Source organism: Suricata suricatta, chromosome 11 (assembly GCF_006229205.1).
Source record: "Suricata suricatta isolate VVHF042 chromosome 11, meerkat_22Aug2017_6uvM2_HiC, whole genome shotgun sequence".
NCBI lineage: Eukaryota > Metazoa > Chordata > Mammalia > Carnivora > Herpestidae > Suricata > Suricata suricatta.
The window spans coordinates 59,583,952-59,603,918 of NC_043710.1; the positions used below are offsets into that span (position 1 = coordinate 59,583,952).

General features: G+C 50.0%; 1 protein-coding gene across 1 annotated transcript in view; it reads right to left on the reverse strand.

The window, feature by feature from the left end:
• Window positions 1-9,362: 9,362 nt before the first annotated feature.
• TENM4 (teneurin transmembrane protein 4) overlaps window positions 9,363-19,967 on the reverse strand; it is a 731,443-nt gene continuing 720,838 nt past the window's right edge. The window contains exons 31-32 of the mRNA XM_029957014.1: window positions 17,363-17,505; window positions 9,363-14,828 (exon numbers count right to left, since the gene is read on the reverse strand). Of these exons, the coding sequence (XP_029812874.1) occupies window positions 14,070-14,828; window positions 17,363-17,505 (902 nt within the window). The 3' untranslated portion in view covers window positions 9,363-14,069. The remainder of the gene's footprint in view (window positions 14,829-17,362; window positions 17,506-19,967) is intronic.

Here is a 19,967-nt window from a genome sequence, read left to right on the forward strand (position 1 = left end):
TGGCAAATGGTAAATGAAAGCTCTTACTACCTCTTGTCACTTCTTAGAGAGTCTTCTCTTTAGTTGTAAAACATGGGAGGATGGGCGCCTGTGTGGCTCAGTCGGTTGAGCATCTGACTTCGGCTTAGGTCATGATCTCACAGTTCGTGGGTTCGAGCCCTGTGTCAGGCTCTGTGCTGACCACTAGCTCAGAGCCTGGAGCCTGCTTCAGAGTCTATACCTCCCTCTATCTCTGACTCTCCCCTGCTAGAGCTGTCTCTTGCTGTCTCTCTCTGTCTCTCAAAAGTAAATAAAAAACATAAAAAAATTTTTAAAAAACATGGGAGAGGGCAACCTCCCTCTCAAGGCTACTTAGGGTTCACAGGCTTCAGCTACCTTCAACCCCTTTCCCTCTGCATTGGACCCCGTTCATCCCCAGTGCAGTGTGTAGAGTTGGCCAGTAGGTGGCAGTTCAGGTCAGTCTATCTGGAACCTGGACCTCAGAGCCGGTCTTTGCTATAAAAAGGAGAATCTTGCCTCATGTCCAGTGTTCCCCTTCTCTCCCTGGGTCAGGGGCATAATGCAGAGGGACTCAGTAGAGCCTGTTAGATGTAATGAGGATTCTAGCAGCTGTTTGCTGAGGATTCATTATTTGCTAGGCTGAGTGGCATTCCTTAGACCCAGTTGGTCCAGATGTTAAGCACAGTCTGGTAGCTGTGCCCTGACCGTGCTTCTTGTCCCAATGCCTCCTGCTCCATCCTGAATCACTTGTGTACAGGTCCAACCTGGTTCAGCTTCTCTTCCCCATCAGAGTGGAGGTAATTTACACTTACGTACCCATCCAAGACCTGGTGTAAGAAGATGTCCTTCAGAAAAAGTTTGTTGAGTGACTAAGTAACTAGATTATGGATTTTCAATCACATATCTTCCTTCTCCAGCGGTATCCAGGACAGGGTATATACATTTTCTTTTGGTCTCTCAGCCTCCTAGGTAGCTTGAGTAGCGGTTTCGTAGCACATGCCCTGAAATGGCTTGTTTAACTTCAGATCTCAGTTCTCTACGTACTAGCTGCACATCCTCAGACAGGTGCCTCCATTTCCCTACCTGCACAATGGAGATTGCGACAGCACCTCTATGGCGAGGACTTAATGAGCAAATGCATTTAAAGTGCTCAGAAAACTGCCTGGCACTTAGTAGGCACCTAGTGTATACTAACTGCCTTCTGAACCTTGCCTTCTCTGAGACCATGATTTAACGCACTTGCAAAAATGCATTCATGGAGGATGTCTAGAGGGAGACGACTCTCAAAAAACAGCATCTTCCCCTCTAGCTCCTCTTCTCCTCCTGCTTCTCTTTATTGACGTAATCATGACGTGACTGAGTTTCCAAAGGTCCATAAGTCATGAGTGCAGTTTCTTCCAGCCACAGATGCAGCCTCTGCAGCTGTCCTTATGGTGTTGTGACAGCATGTTTAGGATTCAAGGACCCTGTCACAGTAGCCCAAGGATCAGAAGACAATGAGGAAGAGACCTCCAGAGATGATGTTTTTCTCCTCTGTCCCCTTTCTGGTGTGTGTGTGCGCGCGTGCACGCGCACGTGCGTACATGTGTGATTTGGGGGGCATCTTCCAGGAGTCATTGCTCAACTTTGGGGCTGTTGTGAGGTCAAAAGGATTCCTGTATGAAGGTAATCTGAACTACACAAAGTACAGGGGCAGGATAGGGGATTATTATGGTCCTATATAATCTCTCCAATTTCTTCTGCAGGTCAGTCTGATGAACCGGCAAAGTGTGTGTGACAGGCGGCCACTAGGTGGCGTTATCAACATGAAGAAATCATTAACTGTAAACTTCTCACCTGCTCTGTACAAGAGCGTGGAAGAGCAGCAGATAAACATCTATCTGGAGAAAATCCAACCCCCTATTTCAATCAATTTCAGCCATCCTGGCAAGATTCGGGTTGGGAAGGGGGACTGGCCCAGGGGAATATGCACCAGAAAGCTAGGGTCAAGGAGGCAAAGTCAAGCCCACCTGATTAACCCCAGCCCACCAGTCCAATCCTGATTCCTGAGGTCTCTCCTCTGTCTTGCCCAGGAGATGTGCCCAAGTACCCCTGAGACACCTCGGTGCCTTTACCTCACCATGCCCTCTGCGCCCTACCCTTCTTCCTTCTTTTTTCGGGGCATTGCCTCCCCCTGAAGCTTCCCCTGGTTAAGCGAGTAGCTTCTTTGTGCCCCATTGTCCCTACACCTCCTTCTTTCCCAGGTCTTTGCCACTTTAGTGGACTTAGAGGTTTACTGTTGAGTAGGGATTTCCTGACTCGGTGTTGATGGGGGTGGGAAGCCACGAGGCTGGTTCTATTCAGTCTCCCCTGACCCTTCAAAATGTGTAAGGGTTTTCTTGCCCACAGCATCCCATTGGAGTTCAGGGCCCACCCTCTGCCTCAATGATCTGCAAATGACCTAGCATGCTAAGTTTGTCCATAGTGGGTCAGCAGTGTGTGTGGGGCAGTGGGAATGCTATATAAATTGCAAACTCCAGTGCAAAGTGAAAATACTGGATGCCTTATTCAAAGCTAAGATTAATTTCAAGATGGAGAGAGCAGAGCAGTAAACAAAGAGCAGGGCCCTTCAGACTGCAGGGGCCTGTGTGAGTGTACAAGTGCACACCCGTGAAGGCGGCCCTGAGCCTGGGGTTGAGCAAAGTCTCAGGTGGGCCTTGTGTCTGCTGCACAGCCATCAGGTGACCCGCTGGCCACCTGAAAGGGGTTCACCATCAGCAGACCATTTAGTGTATGAAATCTTTTGCCAGACATTTCCTGACTCCTCAGCTGTAAGACATAAGAGAAATAGCCTTGAACTTAGAGTTAAGCAAATCTGGATTCAAATTCTGATTCCATTGCTTAATAGCACAAATCATGAACATCTCCAGGCCGCATATGCCAAATGGGAGGTAATAATATCTACCATGAATATTCCAGCAAGATTTCAGGTAGGTAGCACTGGGTCTAGAGCCCACACCTACCCATCTCGCTGAGCTCTCCCCACTGAGCCTCACTGTATGTCCTCAGAAACATCTGCCCAGGAAAGGACAGGACCAGACATTGGGCCTAACAGCTGGGGAATGCTTGCCCAGTGAGGAGGGTTACCATGTGGTGAGATCCCAAGGAGCTCCTCCTGAGAGTCCTATAGTCAGGCAAGCAATGAAAGGGAGAACTAGGAGACCCTGGAGAAACTCTTAAATCAAGAATTACTATGGTGTATGTGTGGGGGGGGAAGATTCATTCATCATTTTTCCAACAAATGCATATGAACGTTTCCTATGCCAGGTGCCGAGGATACAGTGGTAAGCATAACAGTTGGGGTCCTGTCCTCTGTTTGCTTAATGTGTGTGATTACTGTGGCCTGTCTCTTGGATGCATCTGTCACTAGCCAACAGTCAAGTAGCATTTACTAGGTGCACACTATGTGGCAGAAAATGAGACCACAGCAGGTGCTATGAAACCCCACTAACCTCAGATCAAAATGAATGAAAGCTGTGTGCTTTCATTCCCAAAAGCCAACACCTACGACTCTTTGTAGGCAGGCTGTCCTCATGCTTTTGGAGCCCCGTTTGCCAAGTGCACTGAGAGCCAGAAGTGACTGGGAAATGACATCCGCAGGGGCAGCCCTTAACACCTGATTGACAGGTGCAGAGGTGTCAACACTCCTGCTGCCAGCCAGGCTGGGGACAGCTCTCAGGCACGACCTGGCTTGTTTCCACAAGTCACCCACTGGACTGACGCAAAGTGACTCTCCTGGGACTTCGCTTGATCTCACATCTGTGATAGCTTTTTCTTGCCCCTCCTCGTCATTTGTCTACCTGCGTCTCCTGGGACCACTTCCTAATAACTTTCAGACAAATCTTTGTTCAGGATCTATTTATGGCGACCCCCCCCTCTCAAGATAGAAAAGAAGAAGAAGAAAAGAGAGGTGTGGTTGTTCCTAGTCTTCATGTTACTATGAAGAGTGATGCCATGTGTCAGAAGTAATCATGAATAATAAAGTACAGCTTTGCAAAATAATTCCTTTTGTTATAGAATGCATCCAAAATTACCTCTGTAAGACGATCACTCTTTCTCATTTATATTCTGATATATCTTCTGAGTGGGGAAAATTTTTTGCTTGCTGGGTGGGATTTGCATATACACCTTTCTTTTACCAAATTTAGATACACCCGTGAGAGGGGGTCCTGCATGTAAACATCACCCATGGTGGGGCACCTGGGGGGCTCAGTCAGTTAAGCGTCCAACTTTGGCTCAGGTTATGATCTCAGTGCTCATGGGTTTGAGCTCTGCATCAGGCTCTGTGCTGACAGCTCAGAGCCTGGAGCCTGCTTTGGATTCTATGTCTCTCTCTCTCTCTCTGCCCCTCCCCTGCTCGTGTTCTGTCTCTGTCTCTCTCTCAAAATAATAAACATTAAACAAAATCAACCATTATGCATTTTGTTATGTGAAAAAGTTGAGCCATGCTGGGTCAGGTCCCTGGGAATTTTTGGCGTGATGCTCTCGTGGACTAGGTTCACAGGAGTAGAGCTAGAGGCCCACGATCGCGTTGGCCCGTGTACACAGCACCCCTTCCTCCTACCAAGAATGTCTTCCACTCTCAGCTAATCCTTTCTCACCAAACCCACCTCTTCCAGGAAATTTTCTCAGATTCTTTCCCTCTCCCTGCAATCAGCCTACCCTGAGCTTCGCTTTTTTGGCACTGTAGAAAGTGGTTTTTGTTGGAACCACCTTCTTAGCACTTGGCTCAGTCCCATCCCTCCTCTCAATTTAGCTGGAGTCTCTGAATTTCTAGGGGAAATCACAGGCTGATCAGGCAAGGAGTGTATCAGGAGCCTTAGCCATGGCAGGCGGTGGGAGGCGGAGCAGCCCTGCTGTTACAGAATCATGGCCATGGGCAGAGGATGAGCCCAAGTCCCCAGAGCTTGTTGCCTCTTAACAAATGTATGTTGGTAAAGCACGGATACCTCGGCATCTGCGAGCCCACCTGCCTAGACCCAGAAACACCTGCCTTCAGGGTGTGGCCCTGCCCCTGGATATTGATAGTGTTCTGCTCCCAATAGCCCTACACACTGTCGTGCCTGGACCCCCACCCTGCCTTGCCATGCTTCTGCTCTAAAACTGGCAACTCCCGGGGCCACCTGTGTGGCTCAGTTGGTTAAGTGTTTGACTTGAGCTCAGGTTATGATCTCCTGGTTTGTGAATTTGAGCCCCACATCGGGCTCTGTGCTGACAGCTCAGAGCCTGGAGCCTGCTTCAGATTCTGTGTCTCCCTCTCTCTCTGCCCCTACCCCACTTGTGCTCTCTCTCTCTCTCTCTCAAAAAAAAAGGTTAAAAAATTAAAAAAAACAACAACTGGCAACAACTCCCTACCCCCTACATGAAGCTCAAGCTTCTGGTGCCACTTTGTTGGCCCCTGGCCACCTTTTCTGGGGCAAAACCTGGAAAGTGTCTGGTCCTTCCCGAGTCTGTGGAGTTCTAGCAAGCCTGGGTGCTGAGGCTTCTTCCTGGAGTAGTGACAGAGAGCACATACTCTCTTTTCTGAATCTTTCTAGACCCCCTGATTTTTTAAAGCAAAGCATCCTGTTTTTTCATCTTAAAGTCCCTTTTAGGCTGCCTGGGGTAATATCTGAACATATGTGAAGTGCTCATTACACATTTGCTGATTAATTGCAATTTCTCTTTGCTTCCTCAAGGGCCTGGATATAGCACTCATTCATGTCACCTTCCATTATCTTTCCATACATCCGTCCATTCACCCACCCAGTGATATAATAAATATCTATATCCAAAAGAATGACTCCATTGCCTCTGTTCCCATCTCACAGACTGTGGAAAAGACTTTTACCCTAAGAATTTAGTCCTGGGAGTGTGGAATGGACATATATTGACGCTGAGAGAGGGGATGACAAAGTGAAACCCCACCTGTTCTGCATACATTGTCACCTACTGGCTTCCACCAGACAGGAGTGGCTTGAAGATTATAGTGCAGGTAGGAAAATGCTTCTATTCTTTCCAAGGGGCTTACAATTCTACAGCCCTAAGAACTGATACAGCCTTTTTAATGCAGGTCTCCACAAATACGCTTTGAATAAATCTTGGAGGACAAAGAATGTGTATGCAACTCCTACTGCCCCTGACACATTTGTGAAAGGGGACCGGCCTGGGGATGGTGGCTGGAGCTGACCTTGGGGTTATTCCAGACCGATGAATTTAGACTTGAGAAAGAAATGCTGGGGGTGCCTGGGGAGCTCAGTTGGGTAAGTGTGAGACTCTTGATTTTGGCTCAGGTCATGATCTCATGGGTTGTGAGATGGAGCCCCAAATGGGGCTCTGTGCTGACAGCACGGAGCCTGCTTGGGATTCTCTCCTCTCTCTCTGCTCCTCCCCCCGTGTGTTCGTACACACACTCTCTCAAAAATAAATAAATAATCTTAGAAAAATACACGCTAGACTGCCTGATGGGGGTAGACGGTGGCTCTCCAGCAAAGATGAGCTTCCTAGGGTGGGCAGAGAGATCTCCAGTTTGGGTTTGCAGGAAGAGACACCCACAGGTATGCCAGAGTGAGGACTGAGAACAAGGGCAGGGTGGAAAGTCCCTCTAGGTTTAACTAAGAGGTTGAACTTAAAAGGTTCAAATCTTAGACACTTCTCTTTTCGGTATGGAAAAAGGCATATTAGTACTCACTTTTAAAGTCTTCTTCCTCATAGGTGGCGTCTTTCTCCAAGGCCTCCAGGCGGATCTGGAAAGGGTGATTCAGCCTCAGCCTGATTGGGGGCGGGGTTACAGGGGGCGGGGGCGGGGCACTGGGGAGAGCTCTGCTCTCAGTTCCAGAGGCCTGTGCGTGAGCGGGCAGCGGGGAGGGGGAGGGGGGATTCAGTGGAGCGGCCCCCAGTTCGGAAGGGAGGTGACCTCCTTTCAGAAGGGGACAGGAGACAACTCCGCTGTTTCTCAAATACACCAGAGAGTGAGCTCCTAAAGCAAAGGGAAAGTTGAAGCTAGGGTGACCCACCTGCGCAGCACCGGCTTTGGACACGGGGCACACGCGGAGCATTAGATAGACACGGTCTCGGTGAGGCTCGAGGGGTTCCCGTGCAAGGGCAATTGAAAAGTGCCCGGCACGCGGCACGCGGCACGCGGCACGTGCTCAGTGAGTGCCTTCTGGGAGGGGAATGAGCCGCAAGCCGGCTTCAGGAGTACGTTTCAGCTGGGCCTGAAGAAGCGGTGAATGTCCCTCAGGTGTGAAAATCCATGGGCATGTTTGGGAGGGGTGGTGCGTTTCTGTGCAGCTGACAGAGGAAGACAGAGGAAGGGGGCGGGGGAGTTGCTGATATACATGCTGTACTGTCCCTGGCAGGTTTCGTGGACTGTGCAGTCAGGCCTGGTTCTCAAAGCATGAAGGGATATCACTGTCTCCTGGAAACATGTGGGAAATACAAATTAATGGGCCCCATCTCAGACCCACTGATTCAGAATATTTTTTTAATGTTTCTAATTTATTTTTGAGAGAGAGAAAGACAGTGTGAGCAGGGAAGGGTCAGAGAGAGAAGGAGACACAATCTGAAGCAGGCTCTAGGCTCTGAGCTGTCAGCACAGAGCCCAATGCCGGGCTCGAACCCATGAACCGCGAGATCATGACCTGAGCTGAAGCCGGATGCTCAACCGACTGAGGCACCCAGGCGCCCCTGATTCACAATTAAAAATTTTTTTTTAAATGATTTATCCATTTTTGAGAGACAGAGGGTGAGTGGGGGGCGGGGAGGGGGGGGAGGAGACACCCACACAGAATCCGAAGCAGGCTCCAGGCTCTGAGTTGTCAGCACAGAACCCTAGGCTGGGCTTGAACCCCCAAACTGTGAGTTCATGCCGTGAGCTGAAATCTGACGCTCTTGACTGAGCCACGTAGGCACCCCCCCCACTGATTCAGAACTTCTGGCTGGGAGGTGGCAGGGAGCAGCAGTCTGTTTTGATGAGCCCTGCAGGTGAATCTGATGTAGGCACAAGGTTGAGAAGCACAGGGTAGTGGAAAGAGTAGCGGACTTTGTTAGGTAGGTGGGAGTGGGGGCGGGGGCTGGGGAGGGAGGAGTGTGCGGTAGAAAACTTACCTGGGAGAAAGTGCATTGTGTTGTGAGGACTGTGCCTCATTGCACATCCTGTCCCCTGAGGTGTATGCATCATCATACCCGCAGTAGAGATGGAAGACCAAGGCTTAGAAGGGTTAAAAGACTTGCTGAGGTCCCAGAGTAAGTGCTGGAGCCAAGTTCTACACCCAGGTTAGCCTGATTCCCAAAATGGAGTAGGGTTTTCCCCTACCACTGGAGTTGCCTCCTGGGACCCAGCAGAGCACGGTCTGGGTGGAAGTGCTTGGAGAGCCAGCGGTTGCCTGGGGGAAGGCAGGGGCCTGGAGCTTCCCAGGGGGCCTGGTGCTGAGCCAGTGTTGGGGTAACAGCTGGGCAGGGAAGCTTGCTCTTACTCCTCTGCTCCGTTCCTTGAATTTTCATAAGGCCTGCCATTCACACTGGGAAGCTGGGTTTAGCAAATGTACTTTCTCAAGTGACTAGCTGTCATATCGGACTTCTAGAGCTGAGAGGTTAAATGTGAGGTTAAGTGAGAAAAGCAAGGTGAAAAATGACCTGTTTGCTGTGATTATAATTACCTTAGTTTTTTATTTTTAAAGATACATTAAGAACACACAGAGGAAAGGGGAAAATATGCTAAAAGAATCTTTCCCCCCAATAGTTTGCATGAGGACTATGCATTCATTTATTTTTCAAAAGTATGGGGTGCCTGGGTGACTCAGTCAGTTAAGCATCTGACTTCAGCTCCAGTCATGATCTCATGGTTCCTGAGTTCAATCCCCACATTGGGCTGACTGCTGTCAGCACAGGGCCTGCTTTGGATTTTCTCTGCCTCTCCCCTGCTTATGCTCTCTCTCACAAATAAACATTAAAAAACAAAGTGCAACTTGTGGCATAGGAGACAACTCTGTGCCCAGTGGTTCTCTCTTCAGTGAGAGCCCAGGGCAGTGTTGGGCTGGCTGGCCCCTTGGATTCTGTCCCTGAGGCCAGTGAAGACATCAGCTCGGAGGGGGGGACATGGCCTGGGGGAGCTATGGGGCATGTCATGGGTGCTTTGACATTCATGAGGCTAAGCCCCAGGGTCGTGTGACCTCTGGAAATGCCTAAGACATCTGTCACCTCAATGGCAATGGCGGCTTACGAGGGACTTGGGCCAAGACTGGAGTCTTCAGGTCATCCTGAGAATGTCAGTATCTGGAAGCACAAACTCAGAGGACCGGCTCAGACAGTCGCTACTTTCCAAACAGAGGCCATTAGACACCTTAAACACAAAATATTCTTTTATTTGTCAACGAAGGCTACACGGGATCACTTCTGGTTTTGTTTTTATGCCTTTTTTTTCTTTTTCTAGAAGGTATCTACATCTGCATTTATTTACAGCCTTGTCGGTATTTACACAGTCAAGAATACAGTGTTAGAAACACAAAAGTGTTGAGAAAAAAACTTCTCAAAATTAGTTCCAGACTTCAGGAAAACTATTTCCACATGGTAAGGCCAGAGTCTCCAGTGTTGGTCGTCCAAAGGCAGCTTGGGACAGTCCTTTTGCCAAAGCTGCGGGTTCAGAAGTGTTCAAGAACAGGCAGGTTTAGAAAAGTGGGATTCTGGTGTTGGGTGAATCCAGGGTTGCCGGGCCCCCCCAGACATCTGTGACCCAGCTCCTGCCGGATGGCTGAGCCTGCCCAAGCACTGGTTCTCTGTTGGCAGTTGGCCCTCAGAATCAATCACATGTTCTTGGGGACCAAGAAGTCACCCAGTGTCATGCCTTTGGCATTCCAGAGGGGGTAAGAAACCCAACATGAGCCCCACCCAGGCCTCCTCCTACTCTGATCTTCCACTAAGAGCTCACCGCTGTCTGGCGCGGTCAAGTACACAGGGCTGGTTTTTGAGAATGTAAAGGTTGGAGAGGATAAAGTTTCTATCACCTGAGCAATGAGTCTTTAAAATGAGTTTGCTGTTTTTTTGAAGGTTAATGAAAGAGTTCTTTCTTTTAATCCCCTCCCTTCCAATAAAATATAGACAAGTGTATAAACCTCACTGGGAATTTGGAGCCTTAAGTGGAGGGCTCCCAACAGAATTATGATCCTTATGAGGATCCCAACAGAAAGAGGAGACTAGGTTCTTTCTGGGACCCTCAGGAGGCAGGCCCCGGCTCAGGACCAGAAGGCATGGACTGGGCTTAGTGGCTGCTATGAGGAATGAAGAATAGATCGACTTTGAGCACCAGGGATGTCCAACCCCAAAGCCTAGGATCCTGCAGAGTCCTGGCGAGCTCCTTCCTCCTGGGCGCCATGCTCAGCATCCCTGCTGTCACCTCGTGGCATCCACAAGCACGAGGCTGCAGATGTGAAACTGCATTCTAAGATTTCACACTGAAAGCCCACTCTTTGCATAATGGGAACTGCCTCCTATAAAGGTGGTACTTACAAGTCACAGCTGAAAAGGTCCTTTATAATTTTTTTGAAGCAAATGTGATTCCTTGTCATGGGCCTATGAAAACATTACCCAGTGTTACCGTCCTTTGCCTCATGTTACCTTCGGGTTCTGCCCCACCCCATCCTGATTATTTAAACCATCCTCAACTTCTGGTCAGTTTCCTAGGGACTGTTTCAAATTCTCCGTCCTTAGGCTGAAATCAGGCCCTGGGCTGTTCCTTGGGCTCTCAGTCAACAATTCTGAGAGTCAAGCATCAGGGGCTGATAAAGGTATAATTTACTACAGAGTTTCTTTCCCTTCATCCCCTTGTCATAGCTCTGCCCTCCAATGAGGTCTGTCTGGAGGGTGGGTAAAAAAAAAAAAAAAAAAAAGGGAATCTCATCCTATGAAAAACAGAGCTGAGGAGTAAGTCCTGTTTAAAGCAACGGCAGAGGGGCTGAGGATCAGGGGCCGATGTTACCTGTGGAAGGTAGGGGAGAAGGCAGGAACTCTTCCAAAATAAACCCTTTGCTAGGGCACAGAAGGTGACATCCTGCAGAATCATGAACCTGGGCCAGTGAGGGAAGGCTGGTTTCTCCAAGAAATGGACATATTTGCGTGGCTTAGTGCTAAAAGGGCAGGTGCCATTGGGGGTGGGATTTGATGCTTGGAGGCCACTAAGTGGGCATGGGCAACTCTGGCTTATGCCTTCAGACTCACTCTTGCTGCAACATTGGGGCTGCTGGTCTCAGCAGAAGGACAGACTGAGATGGGAGGTGCCATGTCACCTGCCAACCCTAATGGAAGCCCACTCTGAAAGGCCAAGGCCAGAAGCACCATCTCTAGGAACAATAGTACCAATGTGAAATCGCGGTGCATGAGGCTGCCTACACCACACCTGAGTTCTTTTCTCTAAAGAAAGAATGCTTCAACTTCTGGCACAGTCGCTGGGCCTCCTCGGTGGTGTGTAGCCCAGGAAAGACAAAACATTAAGGAACACGCCATAATTGTGTTTGTGATCTTTAAAAGTCCATCCTATTACTTCGGTGGAGGGTGATGGTGAAGGGTTCAGATGGTGGGGACAGTGTAGGGAGATGATTCCTTTGGCTCTCATGTTGGCTCTGACCTTCAAGTAGATGTCCCCAGCAGGTCCTGCCTGATGTCAGGCATCCAAAATAGAGCGGCTCAGCTATGCTAATGGGCAGGAGAGCTTCACCCATAGGCTCCTTGTATCAAGAGTATGTTTTGAGAGGCGTAAGTCTATATTGGATTAAAAAAAAACATGTGTTCTTCAGGCCAAACTGCTTTCCATCCCATCCAAGAACAATCCTGCCAGATGGGAGTCCACCACCAGCTCCCAGGGACCGTGCACGGAGGGCCGAGGAATACGACATCTGACTCGGCAGAGCTCTGCACCCAGAGGCTCTGAGCAACCAGTGGACAGACGAGCCAAGGTGTGCTGTCGCAGCAGTGTGACTTTTTTTGGAAACAGGAAGAGCACTTAGCGAAACAAATCCTCTCATCCCAGTGGGATGACGTAAGGCGAAACCTCTCCTGAGAAGCGGTGGATGCCTCCCTCTGCCAGGCAGAACCTGGGCTCCACGCTGCTCCGGCTCTCACGCAGCAAAGACCTTCTTGGTTTCATGAACTCGTGTAATATTCTGAAGACTCTGTGAGTAAGGCTATAAAGGTGCCATGAGCTTATCAGTCCAACAAGTTTTCCACGGGGGATAGCTCAGACTCAGAATTCATTTTCCACACTTAATGTAAATGTAACCCATAAAAGTCCCATTTTCTAAGAAGCCCAGCTCAAAAGGAAGCATTTGGCTTCCCCTCTCGGTCTCCCAGAACCTCCTGTGAGTGGTGATGATGATGGTAATCAGGCAGATGAGCCAGGAGCAAGGAGCTCCTCACTCTTGCTGCCAATGTCCCCTCCCCTCAGTGCTTCCCTAGCCCGTTAGCTGCTGCCTCTCCTAGGGCGTGCCCTGCTGGGGTGGGTTCTGCCCACTCCCGAGAGGGGGAGAGGGCATATGCCTCTTCCCTGTGACCTCAGGCATGGGTCTTCACAGGGACAGCTGTAGTCTCGCCACCCTGATCTGTGGGTATGGGCCTCAGAAATGGGTCCCAATCCTGGGGCAGCAGGGCAAGGGGTGGGAAAGGGGTTGGATAATCCTGCCAGGCCACACCAGATTAGCTCTTTCCTTCTTTCTCCTTAGTCTCTCTTTAAAACCCTGGATGGACTCCTCGAGAGGGGAAGCTGTTTTAGAAGAACTTCACAGAAGGAGTTTCCCAAATGCCTGCCCTGCTGCCTCCCAGATGTGCAACTGGCCCGTGTATGGGAGGCAGAGGAGCCTTCAGGAGCTGGTTAGAAGACGCTCGGCTTATGCCTTCCTCTCTTTGGCTGACTTCTTTGTAAGCATCTTTCCAGAATCAGAGGCCACCAAGCACCCCTCTCCACACTCCTGTCTCTCAGTGGTGGAGCTGAGCAGTGGAGGGAAGATACCCAAGGTCAAGGGGAGAGAGGTTCCCCCAGGCAGGCAGGCTGGTACCCTTGCCGCCACTGCATCCTTTTGCCATGGGTGGCCTGCCCCTCCCTGGACCTTGTGCTCACGTGGAGGGCTTGCGGTTCTCACATCTGACTCTGGGAGAGAGAGGAGATGAATAATAAGGAACATCATGGGAAGACCAACCAACCACAGACATCCTGGGTGCCTCTGCCTCTATGGGAGGGTGAGGCTCTTAGCCCCAGGATGTTACGTCACCAGACTGGGGGAAGGGACCTGGGGGACACTTTCTCCATCCCAGCATGGGGGTGGCACCGACAACTACACAGGATTTGCAAAAGGGGTAGGGGGGTTTCATTTAGCATCAAAATATAAAGCTCGGACAGGAGTTTGGGGCAGCTTGGAAAAGGTGCGGAATGGTATCAGAAAATTCCCCAGAGCAAGATGAAGACATCTGTGGTCCTTCAGAGGCACAGATCATGGTGAGTCAAAAGCCTCCACTCGTCTGCCGGAGCTGAGCCAAAAGTCCTCAGGTCCTGCAGACCCTCCTTCCAGGCCCCCTCTGAAGTTCGGCACTAGCCTGTTACTCTCTGCACCCCTCATTCCTGCCCGACCCCCATGGAAGAAAGGGTTGTACATGAGACAAGTTAGCACAGACACTTGTGTCTCACATCACACCGGGTACCTAGGGACAGACAAGGACACACCTCAGGAGATGTGTCTCAGAGAGGAGAAATGTACCCCAACAACAAGGACAACTCCTCAGGGAGAAAGGGAACAAAAGACAATAAAGTTTTCATTGTGATCACACTACAGAAAAAAATACCTTCTGTTCTTTGCAAAAAAATGTGTGAAGGCCAAATCTGTGTTTTTCTTTTCTTAAAAAAAAGGATGTTGCATGAGTTATAATGCAACCAGTATCTTTTTGTGTGTGTGTTTGTTTTCTGCACTTGTTAAAAAAAGGATTTTTTTTTTAAAGTACAACACAGTCAGGTGTGTGGCCACGGAGCAGTAGCTGTCTTTGGCAAGAAGTGCAGGCCGTGGTCCTCTCTGTCACCTCCGGCCCATCTCGCTCTGTCTCATGAAGTGGATGTTGTTGGCGCTGTCTGACAGTTCCGGGTACTGCTCCACGGAGATCACAAAGAAGCCATCGTAGCCTTGAACCCGCCCCGTGTTCAGCGCCTGCTGCTTCTCCCCCTCTGTCCAGGCCCGCAGGCCTTCCTCCCCTTCCCGGAGTCGCTGCTGCTCGTGGGCCCATGCCTGGCTCACTGCTCGCTGCCGAGCCAGCTCCAGCACCCGCGCCTTCTCCTCGTCCAATGTGGTCCCGTAGCGAGTGCTCAAGCACAGTGCCCCGTACTGGAGCTGGATGTCTGTGTAGCGTCTAGTCCTGCCATTGAGCATCGTGTTGATCTGGGACACGGTGACGTTGACCCCGTTTTCCAGCGTGCGCCGCCCCCCACTGAGGCCCAGGATGGCCAGGTCACCTTCGGAGGGTCCTGGTTTCACGAAGTAGTGGGTGTCCACCCCGTCAATGGTGAAGTGCAGGTTCTCCAGGTAGTGGGCATTGTTCAAGATGGCGGCAACCCTCCGCCCATCCTCGTTGGCCACACTGATGATGTCTGTGGTCACTCGGCCATCCTTCAAGGCAAACTTGACCCCCTTGCCAAAGATTGAGCCACTGGATGCAAACTTCTTTGTCTCTGGGGCCTGTTGGCAACTGGTGATTGTGGAGCCGTAGAGCTGGTCAAAACGTTCTAGGGTGACAAAGGCCTTGAGCTGCTTTTGCACCTCACACTGTACCCCGAGGATAGACTGATGGGGGAAGAGAGAGAGAAAGAAGCAATGAGACAAAGGAGGGAAACCTCTCCTCTCCCCTAAGAGCCTGAAAAGTCAGCTCACAGAACTAGGTCAAATCTATACACATTTATTAGCTGGTAGCAACTAGCTCTACTGCCATCCTTTATCTATCCATTCACCCATGCTTCCATTAAGAAACTTTTCAGCAAGCATCTACTCTACGCCAGGTCCTTTTCTAGGTACTGGAAGACACCAAAGAATCCAACATCATCCCTGCTCTTGAGGAATCTATCATTTAGTGTGTCATTTAGCTGACAGCAGGTAACGATCACCAAATGTGTTAACTGGTGGTCTAAGAGAAATAGTAGTAATAAATTTGGCTAACAAGTCTTGGTCTTTGAGCTAAATAAGTCACATTCAGAATTTCACTTTATTTCCACAATAACTCTCTATAGTAGGTACTGTTATTGATTTTACATCTAAAAAAATGAAGTCTCTAAGAGGTTGTAATGGGCCCACATTGGTACAACGGCTCAGTACTCAAGCCAATGTTTGAACTCAGGTCTCTCTGATTCTAGAGGCTCAGCTTCAGGGCTCTAGATCAAGAAGCAGCAAACAAGGCTCAGAACATCTCAGCCTGAAGGTGGAGGAATGAGGTGGAGAAGGTGGGGTTCAAGGGCAGACTCACGCTTGAGGTGGAGTTTGGAGGACAAGGGGACGATGTTAAGATGGAGGAATGGCAGGAAATGCGTTACTGGCAACAGGCTTAGTAAGATGAAAAGTGGTGATTTCTATAGCCCCCCTTACTCTGCTTTATTGTTCTACATCATGTTTGTGAATGATTTTCAAGGAGGGCCTCTGCCCCCACCGTGCTTCCCAGAGCCTCTTCAGATGCCCCTGCTCTTGGCTGCTTTGGGGGACAGATTGGGCCCAGTCTCCATGTCATACCACCGACTAGTCCCTCCCATGGTGCGGGAGCTCAGCAAAGCCAGGTTCAGGCAGGCTCCGGGGCCTAACCAGCAACTAAGGGAAATGGCTTTAGAAATAGGCCCATCGGCTTCTCACTGAAATTAAGTCCTCTTTATAATTAATAGAACCCTGTCTGTGAGCAATTATTTCCTAGAGTTTCACGAAAGCTGGAGTGCTCAACAACAAAGATCTCGGATACTTGCCAAGGGCAGAAATCAATAATTCATTGACAGGCGAGGTTGGCAAACAGGCTGTCAGAGACTGGGGCTCTGCGTGGGGGAGAAGGGAAGCTGGCGGGGTGGGGGTGGGCGTGGGGAGCAGCTGGGCTGCTGTGGAATCAGCCCTGGGCACCGCCAGGTCGGCCTTGGGATCGTGGGGATTGGAGCCAGACAGAAGGCAGGGTTACCGCTACAGAGAACAGCAGGAAGGGGCCAGGCTTTGTGGTCAGACACACCAGGTTCTCATCGCTTTTCCTGCTGAGTGACCTTGAACAAGTTTCTCTCTAAGCTCTGGTCTCCTCATCTGTAAAATGAGGAAAAATGCCTAACTCCCATGGGGTTGTCCACTTCTTTCAACCATTTGTTCATTCAACAAAAGGGCAGTATGCTGGGTACCACAGAAGACCCAGGATTTATTTGCCTTCTTGGGAAACACAGTCTGGTGGGGACACAGGTGTGAGTGCTCTGAGAGAAAAGAATATTGGGTAATACCAGGGCTTAGAGGTGCAGAATCATGTTCTCCAGAGTCTAGAGGACGGAGGCAGCTGAGCCAAGGACGAAGGGAATCAGGCTGGAGTGAGACACATGGACGTGCAAGCTTCTGGCTGTCAGCGGTGTGCCGTCTAACATCCCTGCTTTCTTCCCAGACTGGGATGCCTGACTCACGCCTGCATTCACGGGGTACAGCGTGGGGCCTGGGAGAGCCAGCTCTGGTACGTTTATTATGAAGTGGGGGAGGGGGTGGGAAGAGGATGCCTGAAGTGCGGGGTTGGGCACAATGGCTTTTAAGGACCTTTACAGCTGTATAAATCTGCGAGTCTTTAAAACTGGGTCATAAAAGGCACACAAGAGAAGGTAACATTTTTTTGCATGCCTACAGACAGATCTGGGTTTGAATCTCAGCCTAGCCCCTCCTTGCTTGGGTAGCACTGGAAAGCCTCAGGCATTAAATCTGTAAAATGCCAACAGTAATACCAGGGGATATGTGTGAGTTAGCTTGTGTAGAATACCTCTGGCGAGTGCAGATGCATGGGGGTGCTCGGAAAATGTCACACTTGTATTAGAACACCTTGCCCTTTTGCTCTGGGCAGTGACAAAGCCTCACTGTTTTTGTGGGATTCCAAACTCCGAGAAACAGAGGAAACTTAACAGAGCTTGTGGGGGTCCGTGTGCTGTTACAGCTGGGCCCACAGTGGCTTGCCACGGGTTACTACGGATTTGCTGGGCCGTTTCTGGAGGGCGTCATGCCTGCGCTACACCAGTTTCCACCACGGGCCCACGATTTCCTGCAAAGCTCTGTGGGATGCACTCCCGTCATGTCTGCCTGGCCTGAGGGTGGGTGGCTAGGCGCACGCAGATTACCTTGCTGTTGTCCCACTCCTGAGTCTTCATCTGCGTGTGAATGAGCTCGTAGGATGGCTCCATGGCGTCCATGTCTGGCTTGGGGTAGCCAGGAATCACATTGTGCAGCTGGAATCCGAAGGTGAGGAGCCAGCTGTTGACATCTGGGTGGGAGAGAGGCAGAAATGTCCTTGTGGAGTGAGAGGACCTCAGAGGTGACATATCCCAATAAAGTGGCCTAGAGTGAGGCAGCCGAGGGGGTGTGGGGTGGGGTGAGGCAGGTGTGACATCAACTGCTACAAATACTTTGGAAGAGTGTTTCATGGTTATTAAAGCTGCACGTACTCTCTGGACCCGAAGTCCCCCTCCTGGATACGTATCTAAGAGAGCTGTGACTTCAGTAGAACCTGTTTCCAGATTGCCCTTTCTGTCACTTAAGCCCCTGGGGCCTTTAGTGGGGGCAGGAGTGGGCAGATGAAGATGGCTACACACTCACCCCCAGCATTAGGAGGAAACACTTGCAGAGAACAACCAGGCCCAAAGGAAAGATTTAAATGAATGAGTTTCAGAGAGAAAATTCATTTAAAAACAAGCCCTCTCTCTTCTCCCAAGCAGTGAGATGGCCTCTAGCAAACATCAGAGTTTTCCCGGGGAGTCTACCTTTCATTTACTCTGGGAACTGACACTAAGGAAGTCATTTAACCTCCCTGTGCCTTCATTTTCCAATCTGTAATACTGGGCTTGAGGGGACACCTGGGTAGCTCAGTTGGGTAAGCGTCCAACTTTGGCTCAGGTCATGATCTATCTCCTTCATGAGTTTGAGCCCCTGCATTGGGCTCTCTGCTGTCCTCTCAGAGCCCGCTTTGGATCCTCAGTCTCTCTCTCTCTGCCTCTCCCCCACTCACATGTGTGCTCTCTCAAAATAAATAAACATTAAAAGAATAGCTTGAGGATCTAGCCCATAGGCATTGGTTTTATTGATTTTATAACATTCCTGGGGGGCTACTAATTACAGAATATTAGGTATAGGGACAGAGAGGTCTTTACCATGAGCCTTTGGCTCATTGAAGAACAGAATCAGGAAGCCAAGGCGTAAGGTAAAGAAGGAGGATGGATAACGTGCCATCAGTTACTTGGCCCAGTGTTGCTGAGGGCCTTTCATGTGCCGAGGACTGTGTCATACCGGCCCTCACCCTGCGCGCTCAGGACGGTGAAGGGGAGATGAGACACAGGCGTGCAAAACTTTGACACAAGAAAAAGGATGAGAGGAGAGCAGGAGTCCTGCAGTTGGACAGGCTGACAAGTCTTCATGAAGAAGGTGGCCTTTAAGGCAGACATTTGAAGCTGTGTGCCTTTAGTCAGGCTTCAGCAGAGACGAAGGGGGCACTTCAGGCAAAGACTGTTCTGCAAGACAAGGCCTGGAGAGGGGAAGGGAGTGCAGGGGGTGCTCGGGTAAGTGGAGAGCAATTCAACAAGGCAGAGAGAGAACCAGAAAGAGAAGCTGTGGCTAGCACAGGAAAAGCCTGGGATGGCAGGCAGGAGTTGACTGGGAGCCTGCAGGAGACTGACAGCCAGCTCATGTCCCACAGAGTGGCTCAGCCTTCCTTGAGAAGGGGAAGTAGAAGATACAAAGCATTTGTTGAGTAGAGACTCAGAATCCAAAGTCTGGGGAAGGGGGAGTTGGAGTTGGGCCTCAGAGCTGGCAGTCCCCGGCTCGGGCATTCAGGCCTGCTTTTGGTTTCCTCCAAAGGAGACATGTCTCTGGTCAGGGAGGTCCTGTTTAGGGTCCTGGCATTGGTGGCACTCTCTTCCCCTACCACCCACTGAGGCCATCCCAGTGATGGGGATGTCCTTCGGGGGTTGACAACTGTGTCCCTGCTACCACGGCATCCTGTGCTGTCTTCCCATTCAAGAACCTCAAGTTTGCTTTTGTTTTCTGTTTTTGTTTTTTGGATGCCTCGGAGCCCCTCTCCTGGGTGTGAAACCTGGAGGTGCTGGGGTGGAAGAAGGTAGGAAGGACAGCGTAGAAACCTAGGTTCTAGTTCTAGAAAGGTCGTGGAAGGGAAAGAACATGGTGAGGCGAGATGAAACCCAGGTTCAAATTCAAGCTCCCCAATTTGCAGACTGTGAACTGGACCGTTTCCTTACCCTCTCTGAGGTTTAGTTTCCCTGTCTACAGACTGCAGGTAGAAGTGGTTTTCACCAGGCCATGGAGAAGAATGCTAACAGTGTCACCACTTTATGCAGGCATCATAGAGCAGCAACCGTTCTAAGCTTGTTACATGAATGACTGGATTTTCTATAGTCTAAAGTGTCTAGCTCAGTTCCTGGCTCATAGAAGGTTTTCTGTGCTTCTTCAAACCCAGGCCTCACATTCCTGGACCTCCATTTCCTCATCTGTAACATGAGGCACTTGGGGCAGCATTCCTCTGAAGTCCCTTTCTTCACTGAGTTTTTGAGAATCTCTGATTCTATGAATCGTGGCAGATGGTTTTTTAGGAAATTAAAACAAACAGAACAGCGGGGAAAATCTCCTATGAAGCCATTTTGCCTGAGGCTAAGAACTTAGCATCTGAATTTGTAGTTGGAAAGAGAAATTTCTATTAGGAATATTGCAGATTCCCAG